The 13,190-nt window shown below is 33.2% G+C and overlaps 1 protein-coding gene across 1 annotated transcript in view; it reads right to left on the minus strand.

Annotated features, from left to right (window-relative positions):
* Positions 1–13,190, minus strand: part of LOC135964391 (ankyrin repeat domain-containing protein 30A-like) — a 139,822-nt gene that overhangs the window by 69,029 nt on the left and 57,603 nt on the right. Inside the window, exons 26-31 of the mRNA XM_065520014.2 lie at positions 13,122–13,183; positions 12,744–12,834; positions 11,123–11,184; positions 10,761–10,851; positions 9,136–9,197; positions 8,772–8,862 (exon numbers count right to left, since the gene is read on the minus strand). Coding sequence (XP_065376086.1) covers positions 8,772–8,862; positions 9,136–9,197; positions 10,761–10,851; positions 11,123–11,184; positions 12,744–12,834; positions 13,122–13,183 — 459 coding nt within the window. The remainder of the gene's footprint in view (positions 1–8,771; positions 8,863–9,135; positions 9,198–10,760; positions 10,852–11,122; positions 11,185–12,743; positions 12,835–13,121; positions 13,184–13,190) is intronic.

The following is a 13,190-nucleotide window of genomic DNA, read 5'->3' on the forward strand; positions in this document are numbered from 1 at the left end:
CATTGATTTTCATACCCATATGGTATAATAGTATGCCAACATTTTTGTAATTTCTAGCTTAGCCATCTCAGTATTTCTTGATCCACTCATGGAGGAAAATGTACAAACCTCATCAAGAATAGCAAATTTAATAAGCTTTCAATATTGACATATTTGTTTTTAATTTATTTGCAACAGACTTGTTAAATATTAATAACATTTTCTATGTAAAAATCAGCATAATACCTATGAATAACAATAACTTAAGTATTCAAGTCATAAATTCAGAATTTTATGGTTTCTTAAATTAGTCTGGTTTGGTGTATCATGTTATTCTCTAATGAATTTTTATAAAATGGCAATTTTACCAACACAATTTGCTTCCTTAAAAATAAAGCCAAGCCAAGGTTCTTACATTCAAGCATCTCTTATTCAAATTGCAAATATCAACAAAATATATACATATATATATTTGATGCCTCATATTAATAAAGAAAATTAATGAGACACTGAGGTTTAGTCCAATTCTACTAACCCTCATGATTCCAGTCGTCTCCGGAGCACCAACACTCTAACATTCTGCAGTAAAAATATTCTAGATGCTTCTGAAGTGAGTTCACTCAATTTTCCTTCATAGAAAATCCAAAATAATCTAGCTGGCTTCTCCCTTGTCCCCTGCTTCCTGCCTCACAATCTCTCCTCTTTAGTAAAAATAATCTCTAGACTTGTGCTCTTGATTCTTCCCATTCAACACCTGTTAAACTTCTTTTCCCCACTCTTTCCTTTCTCTTTGTTTAGTGGTAATATCTTCCTTCTATAATTTCTATTGTGTTGCCCCTTCCTTCTTCACCTCTGGCTCAAAACACACTCAGAAGTAAGATCAACATAATCCTTTCCCCTGACCCTTTTCCACTGCAACCTTCTACCCAGTTGCTCCTCTTCCACATTTTTCCCAAGAATGGCCTCTCCTCTTGCTACTCAGAGCAAGGTCCAAGGACCACCAGCATCAGCATCACCTGAGAACTTACTAAAAATGCAGAATCCTAAGTCGGCTGAATCACAGTGTGAATTGTTGACAAGGTTTCCAGCTGATCTATGAAAACTTCTGGTATATACGGATTGTATATGACAAATTGTATACATGTGTGGCCGTGCACATATGCTTACTCTCACCTACTGCAAATAGAACACAGTTCTCCATGGTCAAGTGCTTCCATCCCTAATGGCTTCCCACCAGTGAGAAATACAGGAAGAATCAGAATACCTTTGCTGTAATTCTCTGGTAAATTTTGGTACTAGAAGGTCACTTTTTATTCTTCCCAAATTTCTAACCATACCCAATCTCTTTGTAAAGAATCATTTCATTTTATCATCCTCCATTATATAAACATGCTTCCTGTTCCTTCATGTACTCTCTGTACACTCTGTCTCTCTCAGTCTTCTTTTCCTCTTTTACTACTTTCTTCTTTCTTATTTTCTTATTTTCCTCAGGTCTTGGAATATCTTGAATTCAAACTAGTAATTCAGCTCCGTTTCAGCACTCTCAATATAGTCTGTTGCCAATACCTGATAAGATGTATAACTTATCACCATTTCACTTCTCTTTTTCTCCGCACTTTGCATTTAGAAGGTAATTCTCTTTGGCTATTAGAGGATATTCTTCCTCATCAGTTTAGAGAAATATTTGGTCAAATGGCTTTTTAAGTAAAAAATGGTTCTTACTTTCTAATTTTTCACTTATCATATGGAATTCTTTTTGAGGTGTAGCCTTGGGTAAACACACATCCTTCTGTGAAACAGTCTCACGGTCACTCTGTTAAAAGTAATATCAATAAATAATTTAAATGGAAAAATCCTAATAATGAAGAGTATCAAAATTTTCTAATTAAAATCTTTTTTAAAAACACAGTTTCCTACTTCACAAGCAATTCAATTTTAGAGCAGATATGTATAAAGCACCAAAACATTTTGATAGAAAACCTCACGTAATACGGTCTACATCAAGCTTATCTTTACATTCATGTGGCCATTAACTTGGTTACTGAGCAGGAAAAATACGTCACAATCACGAAAAAATTCACTCATGCATATTTCAAAAATTATCTCTTAAAAATATCTAACTTATGTGTAGTCCTCATCAAAACTAAATATGACATTTCAAAGAAATACAACACACTCGCTACTTGCCATAACACATACCACATTAAACATTTAAAATATTCATGATTATAGAATTGTTTAGTGTTAAAAATGATGCATGTCATGAAGAGAACTTTTAGAGTCTGTCATATAATGTATGCACAGAATGTTGAAAAAGCTGCTTTATTTAGGTAAACAGGGGCTTAAAATCAGCAATATGTTTTTGACAAAATTTATGCTGACAGAAAAAGTGCTTGAATAGAATGTAAATGCAGTAAGAAAAAAATTATGTCATGTCTAAATGAAAGCAAACAAATATTAAAGTATTTTTGTCTAATGACAAATCAGATAAAATCTACCTGTCTATTCACTTCCACCCTTTGCTGTTACCACCAGGCAGCAGCTGCTTGTTTGTAAGAGGTCAGATCCTTTCTATGTCTTTCCATAGTTGTGACCTTAAAATACATCACTACTATTTGACGCTCATGCTGCTGCAGCTTGATTGCCACAAAGGGCCTCAGGGAGTTCTATTTGTGAAAATAATTTATATTTTTTAAAAGAATACTCAACCAACACTCTTGTTATTACAGTCCCAGAAGGTTTCCTATTCCTCAGACTTTTCTTTCTCCTGAAATGTTCCCTCAGCTCTATATTGAACAATAAAGATACGTCAATACGTTCAAGTCCCAGCCATTAATTTTTCACGTCCCAGCTTTTACAATACTGAAGTTTAAACTATCTCTCTATGAAGCCATTTAGAACTTTTGTACATCTAGATATACCACAGAATCATATATTTGCCCATAGCTGGATTCAGTGTAATTCTTTCGCTTTTAGACAAACGTACTTCAGATCCCATGTGAATTGCTAGTGACTTCTAAGCCACTATACCACGCTGGCTTCTTAAATTAATCCTATACATTAGCAGATTTTCACAATGAAGCAGTAATCTACCTAGCACATAGATTCTCTATTAAGCGTATCCTGAAAACTATCAAAAATAATTTAGGGTGACATATGCAGAGGTGAGAAGATAAAGTCTAAGCCTCTGATTTTATGTTTTCGTATCATGCAGTTCTAATATTAAAAAAACACTGATAATACATAGTACCTCTAAATCCCAAGAATTTTCTTCTTCATCCTTTTGTTTGGATTCTGATGGGACCATCTGATCTATAAAAGGTTAATCACAGGTACATTCATGAGAACATATCTCTACTATAAATTTTAAAAACATATGCAAATCTTTCATTCACGAATCTGTGGTTTTTCCTCTGTAGCCCTTATATTCTTTTTATCTATTACAATCACTACTTCTGTAGTCAAATCATTAGTACTGAAATCTAAAACGTCTGAAAATTAACATATCATTCATTAGAATGCAGAAAAATAGAAATTTGACAAACTTGTATGAATTATTTCCACACAAAGCAGTCATACCCTCTTCTCTCGTGAAACCCTTTATGTCCTATATTGCTGTTCATTCAGAAAACTTTACTATTACCTATCATCTCTCATTTCTTTGTAAATTTTTATTTTGTAGTATTACTTAACTCGATTGACTCAGCAATCTCTATTACTCAGTTCTTCCATAAAGATTACTTATCAATGAAAAAGATTTTTTAGGGATATTAATTTTTTGATGTTAGTAAACTATGTGTCCAACCCTTTTACATTTCAATATGCCACATCAGCATATTGGGCATGTTTTGGCTGTGTATATGTTTTAGGAAGATAAGCTTAAAATCTTTTATTGCATATAAATTAAGAACTGCTTTAATTATGACACATTTCATCCCTAATGCAGCAATATCTTCAGAGTCAAGTTGTGACACCTTGGAGAAACATCAGAAATGTATAGGAAACAATAATTGCCTTATGTAATCTAACGTTCCCACATGTTATAGGATAAAAATCAAGGCCCACACAAGACTTGAAGAGCTCTCAGGCCCTTGAGACAGAAAATGAATTTATACCAAAAATAACTCAGAGCAAGGTCCAAGGATCATCCGCATCAGCATCACCTGAGAACTTATTAAAAATGCAGAATCCCAAGTCAGCTGAATCACAGTGTGAATTGTTAACAAGGTTTTCAGCTGATTTTCTATGACAACTTCTGGTCTATATGGAGTTTATATGACAAATTATATGCATGTGTGGCCGTGCATATATGCTTAGTCTCACCTATTGCAAATAGAACACAGCTCTCCATGGTCAGGTGCTTCCATCTCTAACGGCTTCCCACCAGTGAGAAAGACAGGAAAAGTCAGAATACTTTTGCTGTAATCTCTGGTACATTTTGGTACTAGAATGTCACTTTATATTTCTCCAAATTTCTAACCATATCCGATCTTTTTGTAAAGAATCATTTCATTTTATCATCCTCCATGATATAAACCTGCTTCTTATTCCTTCATGTACTTTCTGTATGCTCTTTCTCAGTCTTCATTTCCTCTTTTACCACTTTCTTCTTTCTTATTTTCTCATTTCACTCAGGTCTTGGAATATCTTGAATTCAAACTAATAATTCAGCTCCTTTTCAGCACTCTCAATAGAGTCTGTTGCCAACACTTGATAAGACGTATAACTTTTCACCATTTCACTTCTCTTTTTTTCTGTGCTTTGCATTTAGGAGGAAATTTTCTTTGGCTATTAGAGGATATCCTTCCTCATCAGTTTAGAGAAATATTTGGTCAAATGACTTTTTCAATAAAAAATGGTTCTTACCTTCTAATTTTCCACTTATCATGTGGAATTCTTTTTGAGGTGCAGTCCTGGGTAAACACACATCCTTCTGTGAAACAGTCTCACGGTCACTCTGTTAAAAGTAATATCAATAAATAATTTCAGTGGAAAAATTCCAATAATGAAGAGTATCAAAATTTCCTAATTAAAATCTTTTTTAAGAAAACTTCACCATGAAGCAGTAATCTACCTAGCACATAGATTCTCTAAGAAGCGTATCCTGAAAAATATCAAAATTAATTTGGGGGTGACATATGCAGAGGGGAGAAAATAAAGTCTAAGCCTCTGATTTTATGTTTTAATATCATGCAATACTAATATTAAAAAAACAATAGTAATACACAGTACCTCTAAATCCCAAGAATTTTCTTCCTCGTCCTTTTGTTTGGATTCTGATGGGATCATCTGATCTATAAAAGGTTAATCACAGATACATTCATGAGAACATTTTCTATTTTAAATTTTAAAAACATACATAAACCTTTTATTCACGCATCTGTGGTTTGTCTTCTGTAATCTGTATATTCTTGTTATCGATTAAAATGCCTGCTTATATAGTCAATTGACTAGAATTGAAATTTAAATAGTCTGAAAATTAACATTATATCATCCATTAGAATGCAGAAAAATAGAAAACTGACTAAACTGTATGAAGCATTTCCTCACAAAGCAGTTATACCCTCCTCTCCTGTGAAACACTGTATGTCCTATATTTGCTGTACATTCAGAAAACCTTAATTACTGATCATCTCTCACTTCTTTGTAAATTTTTATTTTGTAGTATTACTTAACTCGTTTGACTGAACAATCTCTATTACACAGTTCTTCAAAAAAGATGATTTATCAACGAATAAGATTTTTTAGGGATATTAACATTTTGATGTTAGTAAACTGTATGTCCAACCCTTTTATATTTCAATATGCCATGACAGCATATTGGGTCTGTTTTGGCTATGTATATGTTTTAGGCATGGAAGCTTAAAAAGCTTTATTGCATATAAGTTAAGAACTGCTTTAATCATAATGATGCAGATATTCCCCAATGCAGCAATATCTTCAGAGTCAGCTCGTGACAACTTGGAGAAACATCAGAAATGTATAGGAAAAAATAATTGCCTTAATTAACCTAACATTCCCACATGCTACAGGATAAAAATCAAGGGCCACACAAGACTTGAGGAGTTCTCAGGACCGTGACAGAAAATGAATTTATACCAAAAATAACTCAGAGCCAAGGACCACCATCGTCAGCATCGCCTGAGAATTTATTAACAATGCAGAATCCCAAGTCGGCTGAATCACAGTGTGAATTGTTAACAAGGTTCTCAGCTGATTTTCTATGAAAATTTCTGGTCTATACGGACTGTATATGACAAATTATATACATGTCTTGCCGTGCATATATGCTTACTCTCACTTATTGCAAATAGAACACAACTCTCCATGGTCAGGTGCTTCCATCCCTAATGGCTTCCCACCAGTGAGAAAGACAGGAAGAGTCAGAACACTTTTGCTGTAATTCTCTGGTACATTTTGGTACGAGAAGGTCACTTTATATTTCTCCAAATTTCTAACCATATCCGATCTTTTTGTAAAGAATCATTTCATTTTATCATCCTCCATTATATAAATCTGCTTCTTGTTCCTGCATGTACTCTCTGTACGCTCTGTCTTTCTCAGTCTTCATTTCCTCTTTAACTACTTTCTTCTTTCTTATTTTCTCATTTTCCTCAGGTCTTGGAATATTTTGAATTCAAACTAATAATTCACCTCCTTTTCAGCACCCTCAATATATTCTGTTACCAACACATGATAAGATGTATAACTTATCACCAATTCACTTCTCTTTTTTTCCATGCTTTGTATTTAGGAGGTAATTTTCTTTGGCTATTAGAGGACATCCTTCCTCATCAGTTTAGAGAAATATTTGGTCCAATGACTTTTTCAATAAAAAATGGTTCTTACCTTCTAATTTTCCACTTATCGTGTGGAATTCTTTCTGAGGTGTAGCCTTGGGTAAACGCACATCCTTCTGTGAAACAGTCTCATGGGCACTCTGTTAAAAGTAATATCAATAAATAATTTCAATGGAAAAATCCTAATAATGAAAACTACCAAAATTTCCTAATTAAAACCTTTTTTAAAAAATTTCACTATGAAGCAGTAATCGACCTAGCACATAGATTCTCTATGAAGCGTATCCTGAAAAGTATCAAAAATAACTGGGGTAACATATGCAGAGGTGAAAAGATAAAGTCTAAACCACTGATTTTATGTTTTCATATCATGCAATACTATTATTAACAAAAATGATAATACATAGTACCTCTAAATCCCAAGAATTTTCTTCCTCGCCCTTTTGTTTGGATTCTGATGGGATCATCTGATCTACAAAAGGTTAATCACAGGTAAATTCATGAGAACATTTCTCTACTATAAATTTTAAAAACATGCAAATCTTTCATTCACGAATCTGTGGTTCTTCCTCCTTAGCCTGTATATTCTTTTTATCAATTACTATCACTACTTCTGTAGTCAATACATTAGAAATTAAATCTAAAAAGTCTGAAAATTAACATTTTATCATTGATTAGAATGCAGAAAAATAGAAAACTGACTAACTTGCACGAAGTATTTCCTCACAAAGCAGTCATACCCTCTTCTCCCGTGAAACACTGTATGTCCTATATTTGCTGTTCATTCAGAAAACTTTTCTATTACCTATCATCTCTCATTTCTTTGTAAATTTTTATTTTGTAGTATATCTTAGCTCAATTGACTGTCAACGAATAAGATTTTTTAGGGATGTTAATTTTTGATGTTAGTAAACGATATGTCCAACACTTCTACATTTCAATATGCCATGACAGCGTATCGGGCATGTTTTGGCTGTGTATATATTTTAGGTAGATAAGATTAAAAACTTTTATTGCATATAAATTAAGAATTGCTTTAATTACAATGACACAATTCTTCCCTAATGCAGCAATACCTTCAGAGTCAGGTTGTAACACCTTGGAGAAACATCAGAAATGTATAGGAAAAAATAATTGCCTTAATTAACCTACCGTTCCCACATATTATAGGATAAAAATCATAGCCCACACAAGACTTAAGGAGCTCTCAGGCCCTTGAGACAGAAAATGAATTTATTCCAAAAATAACTCAGAGCAAGGTCCAAGGATCATCCGCATTAGCATCGTCTGAGAACTTATTAAAAATGCAGAATCCCAAGTCGGCTGAATCACAGTGTGAATTGTTAACAAGGTTTTCAGCTGATTTTCCATGAAAACTTCTGGTCTATATGGAGTGTATATGACAAATTATATGCATGTGTGGCCGTGCATATATGCTTAGTCTCACCTATTGTAAATAGAACACAGCTCTCCATGGTCATTGTTTGCATCCCTAATGGCTTCCCACCAGTGAGAAAGACAGGAAGAGTCAGAATACTTTTGCTATTATTCTCTGCTAAATTTTGGTACTAGAAGGTCACTTTACATTCTTCCCAAATTTCTAACCATACCCGATGTACTCATAAAGAATCATTTTATTTTATCAACCTCCATTATATAAACATGCTTCTTGTTCATTTATTCTCTGTACACTCTGTCTTTCTCAGTCTTCCATTTCTTGTTTTACTACTTTCTTCTTTCTTACTTTCTCATTTTCCTCAGGTCTTGGAATATCTTGAATTCAAACTAATAAATCACCTACTTTTCCGCACTCTCAATAAAGTCTGTTGCCAACATCTGATAAGACGTGTAACTTTTCACCATTTCACTTCTCTTTTTTTCCGTGCTTCGCATTTAGGAAGTAATTTTCTTTGGTTATTTGAGGATATCGTTCCTCATCAGTTTAGGGAAATATTTGGTCAAATGACTCTTTAAAAAAAAAATGATTCTTACCTTCTAATTTTCCACTTATCGTGTGGAATTCTTTTTGAGGCGTAGCCTTGGGTAAACACACATCCTTCTGTGAAACAGTCTCACGGTCACTCTGTTGAAAGTAATATCAATAAATAATTTCAATGGAAAAATCCTAATAATGAAAAGTACCAAAATTTCATAATTAAAATTTTTTTTAAAAAAATTTCACTATGAAGCAGTAATCTACCTAGCACATAGATTCTCTATGAAGCGTATCCTGAAAAATATCAAAAATAATTGGGGTGACACATGCAGAGGTGAGAAGATAAAGTCTAAGCCTCTGATTTTATGTTTTAATATCATGCAATACTAATATTAAAAAAACATTGATAATACATAGTACCTCTAAATCCCAAGAATTTTCTTCCTCATCCTTTTGTTTGGATTCTGATGGGATCATCTGATCTATAAAAGGTTAGTAACAGATACATTCATGAGAACATTTCTCTACTGTAAATTTTAAAAACATATACAATTCTTTCATTCATTAATCTGTGGTTTTTCCTCTGTAGCCCGTATATTCTTTTTATCGATTACAATCACTACTTTGTAGTCAATCCATTAGAATTGAAATCTAAAACGTCGGAAATTTAACATTATATCATTCACTAGAATGCAGAAAAGTAGAATGCTGACTAACTTGCACAAAGTATTTCCTCACAAAGCAGTCATACCCTCTTCTCCCATGAAACACGGTATGTCCTATATTTGCTGTTCATTGAGAACACTTTTCTATTACCTATCATCTCTCATTTCCTAGTAAATTTTTATTTTGTAGTATATCTTAGCTCGATTGACTCAGCAAATTCTATTACACAGCTCATCAAAAAAAGATGATTTATCAACAAATAACATTTTTTAGGTGTATTAACTTTTTGATGTTAGCAAACTATATGTTCAACTCTTTTACATTTCAATACCCCATGACAGCGTATTGGGTGTCTTTTGGTTGTGTATATATTTTAGAAATATAAGCTTAAAAAGCTTTTATTGCATATAAGTTAAGAACTGCTTTAATTACAATGACGCAGTTCTTCCCTAATGCAGCAATATCTTCAGAGTCATCTTGTTACACCTTGGAGAAACAAAAGAAATGTATAGGAAAAAATAATTGCCTTAATTAACCTAACATTCCCACATGCTACAGGATAAAAATAAATGCCCACAAAAGACTTGAGGAGCTCTCAGGTCCGTGACAGAAAACGAATTTATACCAAAAATAACTCAGCAAGGTCCAAGGACCACCATCGTCAGCATCGCCTGAGAATTTATTAAAAATGCAGAATCCCAAGTCGGCTGAATCACAGTGTGAATTGTTAACAAGGTTCTCAGCTGATTTTCTATGAAATCTCCTGGTCTATATGGAGTGTATCTGACAAATTATATACATGTGTGGCCGTGCATATATGCTTACTCTCACTTATTACAAATAGAACAGAACTCTCCATGGTCCAGTGTTTGCATCCCTAAGGGCTTCCCACCAGTGAGAAAGACAGGAAGAGTCAGAACACTTTTGCTGTAATTCTCTGGTACATTTTGGTACGAGAAGGTCACTTTATATTTCTCCAAATTTCTAACCATACCTGATCTTCTCGTAAAGAATCATTTCATTTTATCATCCTCCATTATATAAACCTGCTTCTTATTCCTTCATGTACTCTCTGTACACTCTGTCTTTCTCAGTCTTCATTTCCTCTTTAACTACTTTTTTCTTTCTTATTTTCTCATTTCACTAAGGTCTTGGAATATCTTGAATTCAAACTAATAAATCACGTCCTTTTCAGCACTCTCAATATAGTCTGTTACCAACACCTGATAAGACGTATAACTTTTCACCATTTCACTTCTCTTTTTTTCCATGCTTTGCATTTAGGAGGTAATTTTCTTTGGCTATTAGAGGATATCCTTCCTCATCAGTTTAGAGAAATATTTGGTCAAATGACTTTTTCAATAAAAAATGGTTCTTACCTTCTAATTTTCCACTTATCGTACGGAATTCTTTTTGAGGTGTAGCCTTGGGTAAACACACATCCTTCTGTGAAACAGTCTCACGGTCACTCTGTTAAAAGTAATATCAATAAATAATTTCAGTGGAAAAATCCTAATAATGAAGAGTATCAAAATTTCCTAATTAAAATCTTTTTAAAAAAATTTCACTATGAGGCAGTAATCTACCTAGCACATAGATTTTCTATGAAGTGTATCCTGAAAAATATCAAAAATAATTGGTGTGGCATATGCAGATGTGAGAAGATAAAGTCTAAGCCTCTGATTTTATGTTTTCATATCATGCAATACTAATATTAAAAAAAATTGATAATACATAGTACCTCTAAATCCCAAGAATTTTCTTCCTCGTCCTTTTGTTTGGATTTTGATGGGATCATCTGATCTATAAAAGGTTAATAACAGATACATTCATGAGAACATTTCTCTACTATAAATTTTAAAAACATATACAATTCTTTCATTAATTAATCTGTGGTTTTCCCTCTGTAGCCCATATATTCTTTTTATCGATTACAATCACTACTTTGTAGTCAATCCATCAGAGTTGAAATCTGAGTGTCTGAAAATTAACATTATATCATTCATTAGAATGCAGAAAAATAGAAAACTGACTAACTTGCACGAAGTATTTCCTCACAAAGCAGTCATACCCTCTTCTCCCGTGAAACACTATATGTCCTATATTTGCTGTTCATTCAGAAAACTTTTCTATTACCTATCATCTCTCATTTCTTTGTAAATTTTTATTTTGTAGTATATCTTAGCTCAATTGACTCAGCAATCTCTATTACACGGTTCAACAAAAAAGATGATTTATCAACGAATCAACGAATAAGGTTTTTTAGGAATATTAACTTTTTGATGTTAGTAAACTATATGTCCAACCCTTTTACATTTCAATATGCCATGATAGCATATTGCGTGTGTTTTGGCTGTGTATATGTTTTAGGAATATAAGCTTAAAAATCTTTTATTGCAAATAAATTAAGAACTGCTTTAATTACAATGACACAATTCTTCCCTAATGCAGCAATACCTTCAGAGTCAGGTTGTGACACCTTGGAGAAACATCAGAAATGTATAGGAAACAGTAATTGCCTTAAGTAACCTAATGTTCCCACATATTATAGGATAAAAATCAAGGCCCACACAAGACTTGAGGTCTCAGGCCCTTGAGGCAGAAAATGAATTTATACCAAAAATAACTCAGAGCAAATCCAAGGACCATCCGCATCAGTATTACCTGAGAACTTATTAAAAATGCAGAATCCCAAGTCGGCTGAATCACAGTGTGAATTGTCAACCAGGTTCTCAGCTGATTTTCTATGAAAACTTCTGGTCTATATGGAGTGTATATGACAAATTATATACATGTATGGCCGTGCATATACGCTTAGTCTCACCTATTGCAAATAGAACACAACTCTCCATGGTCCGGTGTTTGCATCCCTAATGGCTTCCCAGCAGTGAGAAAGACAGGAAGAGTCAGAATACTTTTGCTGTTATTCTCTGGTAAATTTCAGTACCGGAAGGTCTGTTTATATTCTTCGCAAATTTCTAACCATATCCAATCTACTCCTAAAGAATCATTTTTTTTTATTATCCTCCATTATATAACCATGCTTCCTGTTCCTTCATGTATTGTGTCTTTCTCAGTCTTCATTTCCTCTTTTACTACTTTCTTCTTTCTTATTTTCTCATTTTCCTCAGGTCTTGGAATATCTTAAATTCAAACTAATAATTCAGCTCCTTTTCAGCACTCTCAATATAGTCTGTTACCAACACCTGATAAGACGTATAACTTTTCACCATTTCACTTCTCTTTTTTTCCATGTTTTGCATTTAAGAGGCAATTTTCTTTGGTTATTAGAGGATATCCTTCCTCGTCAGTTTAGAGAAATATTTGGTCAAATGACTCTTTAAATAAAAAATGGTTCTTACCTTCTAATTTTCCACTTATCGTATGGAATTCTTTTTGAGGTGTAGCCTTGGGTAAACACACATCCTTCTGTGAAACAGTCTCACGGTCACTCTGTTAAAAGTAATATCAATTAACAATATCAATGGAAAAATCCTAATAATAAAAAGTACCAAAATTTCCTAATTAAAATCTTTTTAAAAAAATTTCACTATGAGGCAATAATCTACCTAGCACATAGATTAGGTATTCTGAAAGTGTATTAAGTGTATCCTGAAAAATATCAAAAATAACTTGGGGGTGACATATGCAGAGGTGAGAAGATAAAGTCTAAGCCTCTGATTTTATGTTTTCATATCATGCAATACTAATATTAAAAAAACATTGATAATACATAGTACCTCTAAATCCCAAGAATTTTCTTCTTCGTCCTTTTGTTTGGATTCTGATGGGATCATCTGATCTATAAA

Source organism: Macaca fascicularis, chromosome 9 (genome assembly GCF_037993035.2).
Source record: "Macaca fascicularis isolate 582-1 chromosome 9, T2T-MFA8v1.1".
In the NCBI taxonomy this organism is placed as follows: domain Eukaryota; kingdom Metazoa; phylum Chordata; class Mammalia; order Primates; family Cercopithecidae; genus Macaca; species Macaca fascicularis.